The sequence below is a fragment of the Myodes glareolus genome, chromosome 10, assembly GCF_982192425.1.
Source record: "Myodes glareolus chromosome 10, mMyoGla1.1, whole genome shotgun sequence".
In the NCBI taxonomy this organism is placed as follows: domain Eukaryota; kingdom Metazoa; phylum Chordata; class Mammalia; order Rodentia; family Cricetidae; genus Myodes; species Myodes glareolus.
The window spans coordinates 58,495,350-58,515,783 of NC_142035.1; the positions used below are offsets into that span (position 1 = coordinate 58,495,350).

Sequence of the window (20,434 nt, forward strand, 5' to 3'; positions counted from 1 at the left end):
TAATTATTTAAAATTTAAGAGATACCTTTTTAGGACTTTAGTATAAAAATAACAGTAGGAAATCTAGATGGGATAGGATTATAAATACAAAGACTTTTGTGTTATTCTCCTTTTTTAAGATTTATTTGTTTGTTTAATGTGTGCTGGTGTTTTGCCTGTATATATTCTGTGTGAGGGTGTCAAATCCCCTGGAACTGGAATTATAAACAGTTGTGAGCTGCTATGTGGGTGCTGGGAATTGAATCCTGGTCCTCTGGAAGAGCAGCCAGTGCTCTTAACTGCTGAGCCATCTCTCCAGCCCTTTGTCATTCTCTTTTACATCAAAACTCTATGGTAGCAATTTATAGCAGTTTCATTGAATTGAGAAGAATTTACAGTTGGTGTGAATCATTTATAGCTGGATGCTGTCTGCAGGTGTTTAAGAAGGGAGGAGTGGTTTTTTTTGTTGTTGTTGTTGTTGTTTTGGTTTTGTTTTGTTCTGGTTTTTTTTGCCCAGTGCAAGCCCGTTCCAGCTGTCAGTATAAATGCAGAGCCTTGTGCTGGTTTTTCTCTTGCCTCTCTGTTCATCTGTTTTCATCACCTCTTTTTCTTTGTCTGCAGGCCCAGACTGATCTTGCCTCCTTGGCCTTTATACCCTTGGCTTTCCTAGACACTGCCCTGTGCTGGTGGATATCCTTCTCATTGGCTTGTTTGATGACCGTTCACTTTCTCCCCTTGGAGATGGGTTTCCATTAATCTTTCTGTTGATTTCTCCTTGATCTGGGAAGTGGTTTGTTTTATATGTTAACGGCCTGAAAGTTCAGGTAAGCAGTTTTGTTTGTTTTTGTTTTGTCATCCTTTAAAAAAATCACAGAATAATTTAGTTGCTAAACACGTGATCAAAGCTGTGCTCTCGCTCTCTCTCTCTCTCTCTCTCTCTCTCTCTTTCCTCTCTCAGTCTCTTTTGGTGTTTTGAGACAGGGTTTCTCTGTGTAGCCCAAGCTGTCCTGGAACTCACTCTGTAGACCAGGCTGGCCTCAAACTCAGAGATCTGTCTGCCTCCTGAGTGCTGGGATTAAAGGCATGTGCCACCACCACCTGGCTTTTTTTATTTGTTTTGTTTGCTTTGTTTTAAAATGAACATCTCACCTTATTTTTGGATTTATTGTTTGCTCATCTCTCTTTGTATTAGAATCATTGGCTGCTCTGGTCCTGCTCTTTCTTTTAGTCCAATTATGAATTTCTTTAATACCTGTGAGAGAAATTTGATCCCGAAATTTGTTTAGGAACCTCTCAAGGGATTTGATCCTCTTAGATCTCTTAAGTAGGATAAGCAGGTTTCAGCTCTAGAAAGGATGAGTTTGTTCTTTTACTCAGAAATTGTCTCACCCTTCAGAAGAAATGTTGATTCATTCATATCAGTGAGCACATAAACAAGTTTCTGTTCCTGTTCCTTCAACACTTACTTAGTAGGGGCTTGACCTCTTGGGTTCAAGTTTTGGAATTTATATTAAAGGTGTATTTTAAATTTGGTTTGTCTTTAAGAGTGTATGTGCAATTGTGCAATATTTTTTTCATGATAGATTGTGATGGTTTAAAAAAGCATAATATGAACCAAAATTATAATTTTTTCAAATTTGAATATTTTGCCATGTAACAAAAAAAGGTTGTAATTCAGGTGTGTGGGTCCAGATCACTGTCAGGTGCTGGGGTAGTGAAATTGGGCTTAGGTATCAGAGAGCTCTGATAAGGCATAGTAAGTTCTGGCGCCCTTAATTTTTCTTTCTTTCTTTCTCTGTTTTTTTTAAGATTTATTTATTTATTTATTTATTTATTTATTTATTTATTTATTTATTTATTTATTTATTTTTGCAGTATCCTGCCTGTAGACCAGAAGAGGGCATCAGATCTCATTATAGGTGATTGTGAGCCAGCCACCACATGGTTGCAGGGAATTGAACTCAGGACCTCTGGAAGAGCAGTCAGTGCTCTTAACCGCTGAACCATCTCTCCAGCCCCCTCTTAATTTTTCTTACTTCTTTTTTTTTTAAGATGTAATTTTTAATTATGTGTATATGTAGACATTGTATGTATGAGTGCGTTGCCTGCAGAGGCCAGAAGGGGGGTGCTTGGTCCCCTCCAGTTGGACTTACAAGTGGTTGTGAGCTGTCTGATGTGGCTGCTGGAAACCTAACCCTGGTTTATGTACTCTTAACTGCTAAGCCATCTCTCCAGGCCCTTTATACTTTATTTTTAAATTTCTGTTTGTTGGGGTGTGCATGGCACAGTGTATGAAGGTCAGAGACACCTTCCTATAGAGTCGTGTCCGTGCCCCCCAATCCCCCCTCTTTATGTGGACTCTGGAACTGGAGCACATGTTGCCAGGCTTGGTTGCTGGATGGTGAGCCATCTCTTTGGCCCCCAGCTTCTTCATTTTTATATCAGCTCCTCTGATAGTTGAGCATAAAACTAGGCATCATCCGTGGTAGTCATCAGTTCCCTTTGTCCTTCCAGGAGGCCTCTTACTTGGAAATAAAGTTTATAAAGTGAAGCCTCACTGCTTTGGTAGCCTACTTGTGCAGGATTCTCAGACATTGTTTGGTCCTTTTAGTTAATTCATAGTGAGGGTAGCTGATGGCGCTATTTGAGGACTGAGTATAGAACTCCGGAAAGCTGTAGGCACAGGTGTAATTGTGGCCCTGCCATGGACTAGCTGGGTCAGACAGAACCACGCACTTCAGAGAGAGATGGTGCTAGCCCATCCCTTGTGCTGTGGGCACGGTGTAATTGTGACCCTGCAATGGACTAGCTGGGCCGGACAGAACCACACACTTTAGAGAGAGATGGTGCTAACCCATCCCTTGCATGTTACTCACTTTATCATTTCCATTTGCCTGGTTTTTTCTTCCCATCTTTTAAAATTTTTCTAGGAAGCCTATACCTTTGTTTCCCTTTCTTTTCCCTTGTATTTCTTTATTCTCACCCTCATGCTGTAGTCTTCTGTATCTTACTGAAACGACAATTTTCTCATTAATCATGGTGAGGTTAAAGTGTCTGAGGAGTAAGTGAAAATGAGACCTATAAGATCTCTGAAATCAGTAACTTTACAAGTGTGACCCTAGGTCCTGAAACCTGAGAATTGGTTTACTTACCTTTTTGAATGTTTAATTCCTTGACTTGCAAACACATATTCATTAGCCTGACGCAAACAATGAAGCTGTTAAAACTTCGGAGGAACATTGTAAAGCTTTCTCTGTACCGGCATTTCACCAATACGCTTATCTTAGCGGTGGCAGGTAAGTCTGGAGTGTTTTTAACTGTTGCATCATGATCCTGTGATTTCCTTTAGAACAGGAATTCTTTTATTTTTTATTTGAATAGTGTTTTGCCTGCATGTATCTGTGCACCACACCTGTGCCTGATGCAGAGCCAGAAGAAGGTGTCAGAGCTCCTGGAACTGAAGTTATAGACAGTTGTAAGCCACCACGTGGGTGCTAGCAACTGAACGTGGGTCCTCTGGAAAGGTAGCCAGTGCTCTTAACTGCTAAGCCCTTTTCCAGCCCACAGGACCATTGGTGGTTACAGAAAGTTTCATTTTTCATTTAAGGAAAGCAGTCATAGTTCTAACCAAATTCTCTAAAGGATTTATGATCTTTTTTAAAAAGATTAGGAGGGGAGATGACTCAGCCAAATGCTAAGTGTAAGGACAACAGTTCAGGTCTCTGGTCCTCATGTAGGAAAGCGAGGTGTGGGTTTAAGGAGGTGGTTCCATAGAACATAGAACATGCCATAGAAGCATGGAGACCTCAGTACCAATCCCCAGCACCCATGGTGGAAACAGAAGAATTCCCTGGAGCTCACTGGTCAAGTAGTCTTCCCAAACTGGTAAACTTTGAGTCTGGCCAGTCACTGTGCTCCCATTTCAGTGAGAGATACTGCCTCAAAAAATAGGTTGGAAAAGGAAAAATTTGTTCTGCTAATGCTACTAAAGTTAGCATATATTCCATTAGCTTCTGTTCTAATTCTGAGGGTTACTGAAGTAGCCAGATGGTAAAGACAAAATGATTGCAAAAACAGTACATTATGGCAATAGTATATATTGTTAACCTTGCTTGTGGTAGGTGTTTAATAAATTTATATTGAAAATAACTAAGTGATAGTCAGGAATATGGAATTGTACTTATTTAAGATCTTTGAATGTAACTGGGGATGTTAACATCCATTTATGATCTGACCAGGTTTTCTATTTTATGCTAGCATCTATTGTGTTCATCATCTGGACAACCATGAAGTTCAGAATAGTGACTTGCCAGTCGGTAAGTTATAAACACTGTGGTTAGGAGTGTGATAATGTTTATTATAGTCCAAGATTCTTAGAAGGTATAAGAATTTAAGGCTAGGTCTTTACCCCTACGTGTGCTGCAGTATTGTATGGTGTGCTTATATTTGTTTATTGGTCCTAGGGATTGAACCCTGGCTTTCATGTATATGAGGCAGGAACTTTGCCACTAAGTCACACTCCCAGCCCCTATTGGATATGATCCATAACTTGCCTTAACTCAAAATCTCCAAAGTGCTGTGTAAATAATTCCTATCTGAGTAGAAGCTGCTTCCTTTAGGCAGAGACTGTGGCCAGTAGGATTTCTGTGTGGAGCTCTCTTTTGGTCATATTGATAAGTGACAGGTGATAACTATATAATTAGCATGATGGCACACAATCAAAATTCAGCAGGAGGATTAGAAATCTAAACCTCGAGCTGGGAGTGGTGGCTCTAGGTCCTTAGTACCAGCACTCAAGGCAGAAGCAGGGCATCTCTAGGAATTGAAGGCTAGCCTGAACTAGAAAGTGAGTTCCATTACAGCAAGAACTGTTTCGGGGAAGGGAGGGCAGAGAGAGAGAGAGAGAGAGAGAGAGAGAGAGAGAGAGAGAGAGAGAGAGAGAGAGAGAGAGAGAGAGCGCTTGAGACTAGGCTGATAAAAAAACAATAAATAAAATTTAAAATTTAGCAGGCAAAAGTTACTTGCCTTGAGCATTCTATGAGCTGTGACACTTTTACTCTGCAGCTTGCTAGTGTCTTTGCTCTGGCAACAGTAAGCATGACAGGAAGAAATGACCTTCTTTTCTTCCCAAGCTTATAACCCCAGCATGTGCCAGGTACCTTGCATAGTAGCTTCTAATAAATACACCTTATTTATACACCTTGACTCTTGTTCTATGCCACGGGATTGTGAACAGTGATAATATACATAAAGTGTTGTACATTTTCCCCTTATTGCAGGACTGGCGGGAGCTGTGGGTGGATGATGCCATTTGGCGGTTGCTGTTTTCCATGATCCTCTTTGTCATCATGATTCTCTGGCGACCATCAGCAAATAACCAGAGGTACCGGGACTCTCTATTCTGCTCCCAGAATGACCATGATGTCAAATAGGGGTGGTGTATTAAGGAACAGTGTCAGGTCTGTGCTGCATAGTGGATACTGGGTAGAAGTACTTCTTTAGCTCTTCCATTAACTTGCTGTGGCTCTGCCATGCTGTCTCTTTCACTTCTGCAGGCCTTAAGTTTCCTTTTTTTGTAATGAAAGGGAATAAAACTGAGTTACTTAGGTCTGCTTTAATAGGTTTTCTGTACTCCGATAATAGATTTCTCTACCAATGCAGTAAGCCAGATCAAGCCGAATTGAAAACGTAAAAGAACAAGTTTATTTGAGCAAAGCAACTCCCAGGTGAGTTCTCAAGCCACAGAGATTGAGGCAAGAGAAATCACATGCCCGAACTAAAGCAGGGAGCTTATATACTCTGTAGGCAAGGGTGATGAGGTGTCTGCCACAAGCTGGGTTTATGCCTAAGTATGACCAAAAGCTGACTGCTTTAGGTGGGGACTTGGGCAGCTGGTGACTTCAGGGAAGGAGCTGCCTGCCACAGCTGCCAAGAATGCAAACTGGGCTTTTTGGGGCCTTTTCTTTCTTGGAGATTTTCCGAGAGGGTGGGGTTTGGAGAGAGGACAGTGAGGCTTTCTGGATCAAAGAGGAGTGAACTGGAAGTTACAGCCAAATGCATTTCAACCCTGACAAATAAATAATTTGTTTAGGCAAATATGGGAGAAAATAATTGAGAATCTCTATTTTCTGGTGTTCAGAAAGAAGTAAAAGAATTCTTCTGTAGGCCCCACCTAGCCTACATCATCATCCACTATGATGATAGGGTGAAATGAAGTCTGTGTTATTGACTGTGGAGTTTAAGGTCATAGGTTATAGTTATTTTAGTGTAGGTAAATCCTCATTAGGAACTGCCCATTCTTTTTTTAAAAATTTATTTATTATATATATATGGTGTTCTGCCTGCATGTATCCCTGTGGGCCAGAAGAGGGCACCAAGTCTCATTAGAGATGGTTGTGAGCCACCATTTGGTTTCTGGGAATTGAACTCAGGACCTTTGGAAGACCAAGCAAAGCTCTTAACTACTGAGCCATCTCTCCAGCCTAATGCCCATTCTTCTTATCTTATCAGTGCCCATACCTTTGTTTTTATTTCCCCTCCCCTTATATTTAGATGATTAAGAGATTATGTTAATCCTGGCGATGATGGCACATGTCTTTAATCCCAGCACTCACGAGGTGAGGCAGAGACTGGAGGAGCTCTAGTTTAAGGCAAGTCTGGTCTAAGAGCGAGTTACATGACAGCCAGAGCTAAACAGTGAAACCCTGTCTCGAAAAACTGAAAAAAAAAAAGAGAGAGAGATTATGTTAAACTACATAACCCAAAAGGGAAAGGGTAAAACCTTAATAGTCAGATACACAAAGTCTAGTAGTAAAGAAAAGCTAGGCAAGAAGAGAAAAGAGAGCTGAAACCATGCTTGTGGGGAAGAATGTACAGCTCTAGGAGCCTTTATTGGATCTCTTCTTAGCTTGTTACTCATTAGTTGTAATTCGGTTTAAAAGGTTTCCTTTCCTCACTCAGTCTTCTAAGTTTTTTTTGTAGCTGAGCAGTGGTGACCCATGCCTTTAATTCCAGCACTGGGGAGACTGAGTGAGGAAAGGAAACCTTTTAAACCGAATTACAACTAATGAGTAACAAGCTAGGAGTAGAGATGTGCGCTGTTACCACCCTGAATCTATTTTTTTGCCATTTAGCTTCCATCCTCTGAGAAGGACTCTTGGCTTTTATTGCTAGGGAGAAGAGTAGCAAATCTGGTTGGTTTCAGGAACTTCTGGAAACTATTTTGAGTTGTTTGCCTTCCTGTTTAAGCTACCGCTGCAGGATAGAATGTCAATCCTTGAAACTTATACTACATTCCCTATCAGCCCCCCCCCCTTATTTAACAGTTTTCTAAATCATGTCTGTCTTATCCTCCCATACCCCAAACAAATCCCTAGATGTGATCCTGCGGTAGCAAAGAACTGATCTACTTCTAACCAGAGTTAGTCAGGATCCAGAATCTAAGAAAAGAACCCTGACAAGATTGTGCCTAGTCTCTTGCTAACTTAGAGTTCCTGCCACCCCTCACAGGTTTGGTAGTTCACTGGACAGATACACAGAGATCACTGCAAGTGTTAGGCTCATGGCCTCTGTTTATTTCCTGAGAACAAATAAAAGCTATCATACCCCAAGAGAAGAGAGGCAGAGTGCTGAGTCTGGAGGGACCAGACCAAAGCTTCTGGCTGGCTGCAGTGTCACAGGCAGTGCTACTTCTCAGAGTATTGCCAGCCTGAAGTTTAGGCACCCAGAATTTTTACTGGGGCTCAATTATATGTGGCTGACCTTATTTATTTTTATTTATTTATTTATTTAGGTTTTTTTGAGACAGGATTTTTCTGTGTAGTTTTGGTGCCTGTCCTGGAACTAGCTCTTGTAGACCAGGCTGGCCTCAAACTCCCAGAGATCAGCCTACCTCTTCTTCCCGAGTGCTGGGATTAAAGGCATGAGCCACCACTTTACAATTTTAACCTTTCCTGATGGTTAAGCTAATCCCCTTAGTCTCCACTTCCTGAATAGGTCCTAACTAATATGGATATTAGTTCTAGTAAGATATGGTCTGCAGCTCCTTTTATAAACTACACTGTTAGAGGCCAAGGGAAACAAAGATGGTGGTGGCACACATATTTAATTCCAGCATTCAAGAAGCAGAAATAGGTGCATCTTTAAGTTCAAGGCCATTTTTGTCTTCAGAGCAAGTTCCAGGACAGCCAGGGCTACACAGAGAAACACTGTCTTGAGGGAAAAAAAGAAAAAGAAAAAAAGAAAAGAAAGGACCTTCTGTAGGCATGGAGATCTCCTTCTCAATGAGCAAGGGCAAAAGTCAGACCTTTCTTTAAATAATATTGATTCTTCATTAGATAGATGTAACATTTGTAAGATAGACACAGGAGCACCATGAATATTATAACTACCATGTAGCAGAACCAGTTTGTGGTGGGGATATCTTTAAATAAAAAACTGGTGCAGGGCCACCAAAATGGCTTCTCTGGTAAAGACATCTGTTACCACTGTTCCTGCTGACCTAAGTGCAGTCCCCCAGACCCATCTGGTAAGGAAAGAATTGACTCCTGACAGTTGTCCTCTGACAGCTATGCATGTATTTTGCTTTATACACACACATGAATTAGTGAAAACATATAACATTTTCATGGTTTGCTACTGTAATTATTCATTTAATCCTTTGATCTACTAGTCTTGGTACTTAAAAGATAATTATGTAGACTATGTAGCATAAGAATGAGGTGACTACTGGAAGACCCGTTTCTTCCTTAGGCAGAACTTTGACATAACTGTTCCAGCTCACCCTCCCAACACATTGGTTATCAAAATCTGTGTTATGATTAAATGTTGTAGTTTCTTGTTTTAAACTGTGTCATGCTAGATTTAAGATAGTTTCTATCCTTTTTGTGTAATGAAATTAAGGATTGAACCTAAGGCCTTATGTAGTCTTCCTTGGCAATAATCTCTGCCTTCTCATTCTGACATTGTTGTGTGGGCTTGGCCTTGGTTAACATTAAGTAGAGGTTGTGAGAAGGGTCTCTTTGTCTACTCTCACTTCAGATGCTGTCCAAACATTAACTGTGATCTTTACTGGTGATGTTAGCCCTTAATAAGTGACAGACATTCCTCGTTCCTGTCTTACTGATAGGTTTTTCTTCTTCATGAGAAACTTTAAGACAAAATAAAATGAAAGCATTAGACAGCAATAAAATGGGAAGAACAGAGTGAGGTCAGAGCTAAAGCCTTCTAGGGATCACCAAGTCTCACTGCCAAGTCCGTTGGTAATACTGAGGGAAAGGCAATCTTAAGTGTGCTCAGTTAGTAGCTTTCTTGTGTGGAGACTGAGAGTTTAGATTATCTGGGGCATCTAAAATTAGGCCCCCTTCTTTTACTCAGCCTGAAGGCTGAAGTTTAAAATTAGAGCTATTTTCCTGATAATATGTCTTTGAAATATATCAGGTGTTGTTTTAAACACTTCATAATGACTTGACTTGGAGTTTTTTATTGTTTAATAAAGAGACAGGGTCTCACTGTTTCATCCAGACTAGCCTGACTTTGAACTCTTAAACTGCCCTGCCTCAGCCTTCCTCGTTCTGGGATTACAGGTTTGTGCTTCCGCACCTAGCTTGGCTTTACTTTTCAGGAAAACACTAGTGAGTGTTTTGATTCTTGTTCTTTTGTCTCCATTTACAGATGAGGAAATTAACTTGTCTGAAGTCATGGGTAGTCTGTGGTTTGTTGTATGCTGTTTTACTCTTTTGCCTTTTTGAGGGGCCCGTCACTCAGCTCCCAGATAATTCACTCACAGAGGCTTATTCTTAGTGATGAATGCCTGGCCTTAGCTTAGCTTATTTCTTGTCAGCGTTTCTTAACTTTAGTTATCCTGACTACCTTTTGACTCCGGGCTTTTATCTTTCTCTATTTCTGTATACCTTTCTTGTCTTTCTCCATGGCTTTCTGGGTATCTGGCCCCTGATAGCCTTCTCTCCTTGTTCTCTTTTGCTCCTCCTCATTCTTCTCATTTCTCCTTTTATACTCTCTGCCTGCTAGACCTGTCTATCCTTGCTTCTGCCTTGCTATTGGTCGTTCATGTCCTTATTAGGACCATCAGTGTTTTAAACAGGCAAAGAATCACAGTTAATCAAATACAACAGCATAAACAAAAGTAACACACCTGAAAATAATTCTCCCCAACAGTGGTTCATACTGCCCTGATGCTCGTTGATGATGTAGGCAATTAAGACCTCTGAAGGGGAAGCAGTGTGGCAGTTGTCCTTCCATCTAAGTTCTGTGGTGTCGGAGAGTGCCTATTCCCTGTGCCATTCCTTCTCTGCTCTTCCGCCAGGTTTGCCTTTTCACCATTGTCAGAGGAAGATGAAGAGGATGAACAGAAGGAACCGATGCTGAAGGAAAGTTTTGGTGAGCTTTGGAGAAAACTTGCTGTTTTTATTTGTGCTTTTAATATTTTCTTTTAAAGAAAATTTTAAAAGAAAAAAAACCTATGGGAGTTCTTGTATTTAGTAATGTTAGGGTGAAGGGAGACTGGCCAACCTTTAAGTGAAGCCACAGTAAAGCGACTAACACTTGTGCATTAATGTTCAGATCTCTTGTAGAAGTGAGACACAGTTTTAGCTTTGCACTTTTATTACAGATGTTAGGTTAAAGGAACATCTGTTCTGATCAGTCAGTAAACTTAGATCTCTGAGTACTGTTTTGCTTTGGTGGCTGGTGTAATGACAGAGTTAACCAATATATGGGCTTTTTGTTGTCTTTTCTTTCCCTTTTGTAGAAGGAATGAAAATGAGAAGTACCAAGCAGGAACCAAATGGAAATAGTAAAGTAAACAAAACAGTAAGTGTGACTTTTTTCCTTTCTTTGTGATCTTTGCCTGGGTTGTGGCCCATGGTGGAACCCAAGATTGCTGTGGATAGGCTTTAATGATTTTTTGTAACTATGTTGTTATTATGCTTGCTTTTAAATATTTTAATACACACTATGTTTTATTTATGTGTATGTGTGCATATGGGTGTGAGTAGAGTAGGGTGTATTGTTGTGCCCAGACTCTTGCCCCCAAAAGAGGCTACCAGTGATCTGGGACTTGGATGCAAAAGCAAGGTTTATTCCAAAGCACAGTACAAGCTTAGGCAAGGAACTCGTCTAGCACACTCAACACAGTAAGGGCGGGAGGAGCTCCCTTCCAGAGTTTATAGGCCTTTTTATAAACAATTTTGCAGTACCACCACTTTTCACCTAATTTTTATACCTGTACCTAATTGAGGACAGCAAATTCAAAAAGCATGAAATCATTATGTAAATGAAGTATGGATGTGAGTATGATCTCAGTTGGCCCGTTCCTGTCTGCCCTTGGGTATATAGAGGAAGCATACTATGGTCATATTTTTAATTGGCCAGTTCTTGGCTGTTCTTGAGGCAATGCTCTCCCAGTTGTTAAGGGCTCCTGCAATGGCCCTTGTCATGTATGAAGTGTTTTAGCATAGCCTAAACAGCGTGGTTCAGGCAGAAAACAACAGGTCATTCTGACCACTTTTCCATTTTTCTTATTGCCCGTTTTCTATGTAACTAATTAGAACCCAATCTTGGGTTCCTGTATTGGTCGGGGGTCTATGATGCTGACAGTTGTGTCCGTGCATCCCCTTTGTACCATTAGCTGAATGGTCCCTAGTCTCTGCGGTTTAAATTGGGCCAAAAGTTAGCAGTAGAAGCAAAGCTCAGCTGCTAGTTCCTGGTGGGCTATTAGTATCTAAGGGGATAGCAACAGCCCTTGGTCACTTCCTCCAGACATCTGCTGACCCGGTGCTAACCACAGGGGCAGAACAGTGTGGTTAATCAGGTACCTACAAGGATGTTTGAAGCAAGCAGATGTGAACCTGGGTGGGTCACTTTAACCAGGGCAGACACAGTTTCTTGGAAATATTTATGACTTTGCTGGACTGCATTCAGCCCCCTAGTTAGGTCCTGTCTAGAATGGAGTTCTTTTTCAAAATGGAGTTTGTTTTGCTCCTTCTGTAGAACTTTAAGACAACTCTGAGGCCTCTCAGCCTTAGTGCTTTCTCCCATCCCCTGGGAACCAGGAATCTAACAATTACCTACACACATACTGAAATGTTGGGAACTTTCCATCTCCCTGAGTCCTTGTGAATGTTCTTCAGATAGAACTCAGTTATTGGAATAGGGACAAGATAACCCCTGGGAAGGGGGCAAAGTGACCCTCAGATGTTCCCTCTTTCCTCGTCTGATCTGACAACCACTCTCCAGCCATTTATTGGTAATAGCCCTTTGAATAAACCAATCATAATAGTTAAAGAACAACCCCCAGACTCCCCCCTTGTTTCTGTGGCTTTTTGCTTTAAAAGTAGCCTGTACCAGCTATCCGGGGTCTTTTCTGGCTTCTTGAATGGTGAAAGACCCTGTCACAACAGAGTTAATAAAATTCTCATGCTTTTACATCAACTATGGTGTGAGAGGTGGTCTCTTGGGGTGACCCCTCCTCGGTGATTGGACTCCAGGGTCCAACACTTCAGTATGTCATGCCTGTGTTCAGGTCAGACAACAGCTTATGAGAGTTGGTTCTCTTTCACCACCATGTGAGTTCCAGGGATTAAATCCAGGTCTTCATGCTTATCAGCAACACCCTTACCCATTTGAGCCATCTTGCTGACCTGCATGAATTAACCATTATGATGCCCTTTCTACCCAAAGCAATTACTGTAGTCACTATCAAAATTCCAGGAGAGTTTTCACAATTTTTTTAAGCAACTATAATGTTTGCAAGAAACCTCAAAAATAAAAGAAAAACACCTAAGTAGTTAAAGTGTTCTTGAGAAAAAGAATAAAGCTGAAGGCATCATACTAATGGGACTTCAAAATACAGCACAGTGGGACCGAGGAGGTGGCTCTGCTCTATGGGTAAAACACTTTCTGTGTAGGCATGAGGGTCTGCGTTCAGATACCGAAGCCCATTATAAAAGCCAAACAAGCATGTGTAACCCAGGTCCTGGGGAGGTGGCAGTAGCATCTCTAGTGTTTGCTGGCCAACCAGTCTAGCTGGTCAGGGCTCTCCAGATGCAGTGAGAGACCTTGTCTCAGAAAATAGCTGGTGATAAGACTTGTGCTGCCAAGCCTGATGACCTGAGTTTCGGTGGAAATAGAGAGCTAACTCCCCCAAGGTGTCCTACACAGAAATAAATGAATAAATGTAAAAAAAAAATGGTGAAGAATAGTTAAGAAGGACAAATGTTAAAATCTAACCCGAGTGCACACACACTCATATGTACCTGCATATATATGAACACATATATACTTAGTATAGTAAATAAAATGTTCCACAGGGTGCTAGAGCTATAGTTCACAGTAGTTCAGCATGTATGAGTCCCAGGTATAACCCACAGGACAACCAGAACAAACTTACATAGCCATCATGATCAAAACAATATGGTATTGGCTTAAAATAGAGAAGTGAGCCAGTGGAACATAGTAGAGAGCCAAGAGGTTACATTTGTACATTTGAATTTTGACAGAGGTACTAAGGACACATAGGAAAAGGTCATTTCTTTCTTTCTTTCTTTCTTTTTTTTAATAAATGGTGTTGGAAAAACTAGAAGTCATTCAAAATGAATTAAGGCTCTGGAGATATAGTTCAGTTTTAGAGTACCAGCCTTGCCTGAATTAGGGCCATAAATAGGGTGAGTTTCAGGTGTGTGTGTGTGTGTGTGTGTGTGTGTGTGTGTGTGTGTGTGTACGTGTGTGTACGCGCGCGTGTGTGTGATTAAGGTCTTACATGTATGGCCTGATATAAAACTCATGTAAGACAGGGGAGACATTACATCATATTGGTCTACATAATGAGGTTTTGTTTGGTTGGTTTTTAATTTGGATCAAGCAGCCGAGATCACAAAATCAGAAATAGGACAGTCATCACATAGAATTGCATCAAACCAAAAATCTGGTATGCGGTTGACAGAGCAAACTGTCAACAGGGTAAATAGACAGCCATGGAGTGAGAGAAAGTATGGCTAATATCTATGTATAAGGAATTCAGAACAAGTCAGTAGCAGGAAAACATGTTGATTAAAACAGGGCAAAGGACTTGAATAGAAATTCTCACAGGAAGAGGTTACAAATGTATGTCTAAAAAATGCTCAGCACAAATGATCAAGAAATGTGAAATAAAGCCACAATGAGCTGACACCTTAGAGCTGCTAGAGTGGCTCTTATCCAGAAGGTGAAAGATGAAAACCTTGGTGAGAGGGGCGTACAAGGCCCCCTGTATGTGCTCTGCTGCACATGGTTAGTGTGGGGAATCCCTGGAAATCAAAGTAGAGCTACTTAGGCTGTGTCCTTGTTCCTGCTGTTGAGCATGTAGTCATAAGAAGTCAGTGTACTCATTGTGGCATCCTCAATAGCAAAGATACTTCCCGTAAGTTTCACTCAGTGACCTAGGCATGCTTGTGCACACCTTGGTTCCCAGCACGTGGTGTGGAGGCAGAGGCAGGAAAATCTCTGAGTTCAAGGCCAGCCTATTCTACAAAGTGAATTTCTTGGACAGCCAGGGCTACACAGAGAAACTCTGTCTTGAAAACAAACAGTTTCACCCAATGACTGACTAAATGCACTGTCAAACAGCATTTATTCTTAAAATAAAAGGAAGTTCTGACATTTTCCACGATGCTGGTGAACTAGAAGACATTTTGTTAAATAAACCAGGCACAAAAAAACAAGTGCTGCATGATCTCTTATTTGTGAAAACCAGTAATGTCGAATTCACAGGGAAAGAAGGTTGAGTAATAGTTAGGGGTTGGGATACTAGGGAGAGATTAGTCAAAAGGTATTTGAAGAAAATTTTTAATAGGTTTTGTCATTTATGTGCATGTGCTATGTATAACAAAAGGCTGCTATAGAGGTCTTATAAACTCAGATCTGTTCTTGAGACATATTGGTATGCTTTGGTAACTGTTGGTGTCTATGTTCTCAGCAGGAAGATGATTTGAAATGGGTAGAAGAGAATGTTCCTTCTTCCGTGACTGATGTGTAAGTGTTTGAATCATTGCTATAAGAACCCTGTTTCAATGCTAGTTTTACTTTATTATTTTCAGTGGACAAACTGAAGAGAAATCTAATGAGAACATGAATTAAGGAATGGTTAAAGGATTAGGAGTAACATAAAAACAAAAATAATTAGGATTACTCATTCAAATGGCCTCTCTGTTTAGAAATATTTAGCTCCAGGTCAGTCTAAACTCCATAGTGTATTCCTTTAAAATTTCTGAATCCCTTCCCAGAGCTGTGTTGTTAATGGGGCGTTGACCCTGTCACACTGTAAAGTATGTTTTATTCTTTCTATAGAACTTGAACCAGTCCGATTCTTTTTTTTTCCTTTTGCTTTTGCTTTCTTCTCTTGAAGGGCTGTTAATAAGATGAAAATCCTAGCTAAGTTGTAGAAAAGCTTTAAATTGCATTCACTGTTGTATTATCCTTCATGAACTTATTAAATGTCACTTTTCTCTGCAGAGCACTTCCGGCCTTGCTGGATTCAGATGAGGTTAGTAATCAAATCATGGGCATTATCTCTGTGGATTTGGTAATTAAATATTCATTCGTGAATATTCTATTGAGGTAGAGTCTTAGCCTTTCTGTGTGTCTGTGTAACATACTCCCTTTTCCAGCAGACTTATGAATGTTTCATTTAAAAGTTGAATAACAAGCCAGGTGTAATGATGCACACCTTTAATCCCAGCACCCAGGAGGCAGGTGGATCTCTGAGTATGAGACTATCTTGATCAATAGAGAGAGTTCTAGGACAGCCAGGGCTAAACAAAGAAACCTTATCTCAAAACAAAACAAAACAAAAAAGTTGGGTAACAGACGCTGAACTCTGTACTATAGTTCATTTGTCTTTAAGAAATTCAAAGTTATCCTACTCTAATCTTGGCAAAACTAGGAATAATGTTGAGAAAAGAATATAGTAAATTATAATAAACTATTAATTATTTCAAGTAACCTACTTCTAAATTCAGTGTTTCTGTGTTACTATTCTATAAAATGAGATTATAATTAGTACCTCTACTATTTATGCTGATTTTAAATCCGTTTTTCCCTTTAATATTTGTTTTAATTTTATTTTATATGTAAGAATGTTTTGCCTGCATGCATGCCTGTGTACCGCTTGCATGCCACTATAGTGCCCCACTTGCTTTTTTAGTGCCCTTTTGAGACCAAAAGAAGACATCTGAGCCCCTGCAACTGGAGTTAAAGGTGGTTGTTAGTCACCATGTGGATGCTGGGAATTGAAACTGGATCCTCTGAAAGATCAGCTGCCAGTTCTCATACCTGCTGAGCAATCTTTTCCAGCTGAAGCTTTTAATTTCTTACTGTAATTCCATATAGTTGAGAAGCTTTCACATGAAGTCTTATGTAAGAAATGTAGCCTGAGCTTATGGGATTGACTGTATATATCTTTTGGTGTGGTGTTTGTTTGTTTTTTATGATAGCGGTTCTCTGTGATAGCTCTGACTATCCTGGAACACACTCTATAAACCAGGCTGGTCTTGAACTCACAGAGATCTGCCTTCCTCTGCCCCCTGAGTGCTGGGATTAAAGGTGTACATCACCACCGCCTAACTGTATACATCTTTTGAGTGTTAGGGTGGTAGTCTAATCATGGTTACAAAATCATTGTTACATTTTGCCTGATTTTGACTCATTGTGTTGAAGTATCTACTAAAATAATTTTTTTATTTTTTACTGGCCTTCTATATGACACTATTAAAATGTCAAATCCTTAAACTGCTCGATAAATTGAAGCAACAAAAGCTCCACATTTCTGATCTAAATTATTCCACACGACACTTTGGTTTCTGGGTTATTTTCTTTAGATTCCTGGATCTCTCTCAGGGTCTTCCTCTGTTACAGAATATTATATCACACTGTGAACCCCGAGATTGCGTTATTTCCTGGAAAAACCTGTTTCTGGTTGTGGTGCAGCTTAGCCCTAGCACACACCTTCAATCCTAGAGCTTTCTGCTCGAATACTGTAGACAGGGTTAAATCAAGTCAATCTTAGATCAGAGGCAGAGCAAGCAGCAGGTGACAGGAAATGAATATAGGATTATGAGGAAAAAAACCATAGAGGGAGTCAGAAGGATGGATAGAGAGACACGGGAAGTAGAGGGGAGTAAGGGCATTCAGTTTGAGAGGAATGTTTGAGACATCGTAGGAGAAGTCGGAAGGCTTCTGGGATGTCAGAGAAGGAAGGTCAGGTGGGTGCTTTTTCTGCCTTTCTGAGTTAACTGGTTTACACCCCCAGCATCTGGCTCCTGAATCTTTATTGGTAAAGTCAAATGATTGAGATTTTTGTTAAAAACATTTTTCTACTTTGTTTGTCATCAGTGGCCTCCTTGGCCTTAGCTCTCTAGCCCTGCTGTGTTCCAGCTGAATAGGACACACTGTATGAAACTGTCTATGGCATACATGGGAATACAGGGTTACTACGGTGCTTTTGGGAATTGATCTTACCCTTAATATTTGCCTTTGTGGAAAAACTGTAAGACTTTGCAAGTAAGCATATTGGCTCCCATGCACGTAAGTAGTAAGAAAACACAAATTTTAGCATTCTCAAAATCTTTGCTTTCATTTTCAAGCAGGGTTTCTCTGTGGAGCTCTGGCTGTCTGGGAACTCACAAGCAACCTGACTTTGAGTTCAGAGTTCCAATTGCTGGGATTAAAGGTGTATGCCACAACTTTGCAGTTTTTAAGCATACAATACGTGTGTGTGTGTGTGTGTGTGTGTGTGTAGGCCAGAGGTCTATGTCATTGTCTTCCTCTGTGTGTGCCCTCCTTATTTTTTGAGACAAGGTCTCTCATTGAACCTGCAGCTTGATATTTCAGACTGGCTGGGCAGCGTGACCGTGGATCTGAGCATCTCTGTCTCCTAGTGTTGGTGTTACAGATGTCCTGTAACACACCTATTACACCTATCTGCTTATGTATTATTCTGTGTAAATAAGTGTTTGCCTGTGTGTGTATATATACGTCATGAGCGAGTCTGGTGCCCAAAGCCAGAAGAAGGTACAAGGACGACAAACACGCATCAGAGTTTAGTTAAAATAAGATTTCTACAGATCTACTGTAGAACACTGTGCTTACATTTAACAATACAGTGTTGTACACCAAAAAACTGTAAGGGTGCTAAATTTCCTTTTGAGTTGTAGTTGAATTATTTAACCTTGGATGGGGCCTGTAATGTTTCAGTATCGTCATAGATTCACTGCTGTAAATAACTAGAAAAGTATTTGTGGAAAAATGTGTTTGAGCCATTTTTATAAAAATTATTTGGAATTTAGACCATTTTAAATTATGTACTTAGAATAAATCTTTTTCCTCTTAGGAGCGAATGATCACACACTTTGAGAGGTCGAAGATGGAGTGAGCAGTGGGAAGCCGCCGTTGAAGATGGCTCGTATCAGGGAAGAGGCCAGCTTATGCGTCAGTCTTCTGCACGCCCTGTGGGATTAAAGGAGGCAATGACATCTTGCTCTGTTCCTTGGTCTTTGTGCATGGGAGCTGGAGAGAGGTATCAGCCAAGAAGACCAGCTTAGTGAAACACATTCATAGGATGAGAAAACTCTACAAACTGCTTTACATCATTGACACCCTTTGCTCCCAAAACCCATCATGGCTGTTTTTGCAACCTACAAGTTGTCCCTGGACTTTCTGTTCAGTTATTAAATCTGTAAGAGTGCGAAGTTTAGTGTTTCTGAAAGGACTGTGTCTTCTGCACCATAATTTGTCATCTCTAGGAGCAACTGCCTGTGATTTCATTTATTTAGGAAGTTGTATCAGTGATGGGAGAAGTTGTCATTTATCTTTCAGTTTCCTGGTAGGTCAAGCTTACGTCTTGCATAAGGGAAATAGTCCCTTCTGAGTTAAGGAACCATAGATCTATCAGTGACCAAAAGGAGAGGGAAAAAGAGAGAGAAGGTTATATGTGTTTCAAAATCAAGTGCAATTTTGTTTACAAATGGTGTATATTAAAGATTTTTCTATTTCAGATGTGCTTTAAAGAGAAATATTAGCTTAACTCTTGTGACATCTGATATTCTGACACATCCCATTGCTGGCAATGTGGTGCACACTCCAAAAACTTCAACTACCGTTCATTCAGCCTCCGAGGGCAGCATTCCAGAGTCACCAGCAATGCTTGGTTTGCCTTCATGCCATCCTTTGGGATTGCACTAGATTCCAAGAGGCACTCTGTTTAAGTGCTGTGGTTATTCACCCGGCTACAGGGACTGTCATGCTTCAGAAGGGGGAACCTATAGAAAGGGAACAGGTCCCATTGCTTTTCAAGCAGTTACTCTGCATGAAGTGGTGTGGAGGCCCTGACTGCTGCTCTCTCTCTCTCTCTTTTTTTTTTTTTTTTTAAGATGGACTGTTCTAGTATCTGGTGTTGGTTTAGAGACTGCTTATAAGGAGCATCACCAGGTGATGGGATTCACTTGAAGCGCTGTGTTTCTGTTTTAACAGTTTTGTCCAATTTTGCCTTCCCCAGATTTTTGTTCTACATGGAAAGTTCATGCCACTTTTTAATATAAAAAATTTAACAAAATTAATGGTTTTCTCATTTATTTCAAATTTTCTCTGCATACCCTTCTTTCAGACGCTAGTAGAGACTTTCTCTCTGTAGCTTTCTTTCTGTTAAAACCGATGACTACAGTTTAAAATAACTCACCCTATATGTTCTGGTTTGCTTTCATTGCTGTGATAAACACCATGATCAAAGCACCTTGGGGAGGAAAGGGTTTATTTCGGGTCCTATCATAATTCATCATTGAGAAAAGCAAAGGCAGGAACTGAAGCAGAGGCCCTGGAGAAACTTCCTGTCAACTTTCTTTTTTATACAGCCTGCCCTGGCGCCAGGAGTGGTACGGCCCACAGTAGGCTGGGCTTTTCCACGTCAATCATTAATCCAGATCTTCTCAGAACTGGCAATCATGAGGACTGACAACCCCATGCACAGGCTAAAGAGTATTGGGGTGGGCCTCCAGGGGTCAGGTCACTTTACTGCAAGCATCTGCTATTTCCCCTGGGGAAAGTGTGACTTCTTATTCTAGGAATAGGACATCACCAAGAATCTAGGCTCTCTGATCAGTCTCAGGCCACCTCCTAGACAAATACCTGCGCCCAATTAATTTTAAGGGATTTATTTATAGTAAATACAGATTTATTTAAAAGGAAAAAAAATGCCTCAGAGACTTGGATATGGGCTAATCTGATGAAGACATTTCTTTTAACTGAAGTTCCCTCTTCCCAGGTAACCCTAGCTTGTGTCAGGTTGACAGAAAACTAACTGGCACACTGTGGTAAAATGTGATAGCATTTAGGGAACATTTCTCTACAGCTTTTTGCTATGGTGGCTTATTTGAAACCTACCTTAGGCGGTACCTTTAAAGAACAAATC

General features: G+C 40.6%; 1 protein-coding gene across 4 annotated transcripts in view; it reads left to right on the forward strand.

The window, feature by feature from the left end:
• The window catches only part of Tmem87a (transmembrane protein 87A), a 53,042-nt gene extending 33,460 nt beyond the window's left edge, over window positions 1–19,582 (forward strand). Inside the window, exons 12-20 of one of the 4 annotated variants that reach the window (XM_048459731.3) lie at window positions 601–669; window positions 3,167–3,275; window positions 4,237–4,295; window positions 5,259–5,362; window positions 10,304–10,377; window positions 10,748–10,809; window positions 14,951–15,006; window positions 15,487–15,517; window positions 18,362–19,582. In XM_048459731.3, coding sequence (XP_048315688.1) covers window positions 601–669; window positions 3,167–3,275; window positions 4,237–4,295; window positions 5,259–5,362; window positions 10,304–10,377; window positions 10,748–10,809; window positions 14,951–15,006; window positions 15,487–15,517; window positions 18,362–18,403 — 606 coding nt within the window. In that variant the 3' untranslated portion in view covers window positions 18,404–19,582. The remainder of the gene's footprint in view (window positions 1–600; window positions 670–3,166; window positions 3,276–4,236; window positions 4,296–5,258; window positions 5,363–10,303; window positions 10,378–10,747; window positions 10,810–14,950; window positions 15,007–15,486; window positions 15,518–18,361) is intronic. The other 3 variants (XM_048459734.3, XM_048459730.3, XM_048459732.3) reach the window with 3 other exon arrangements.
• Window positions 19,583–20,434: the final 852 nt, after the last annotated feature.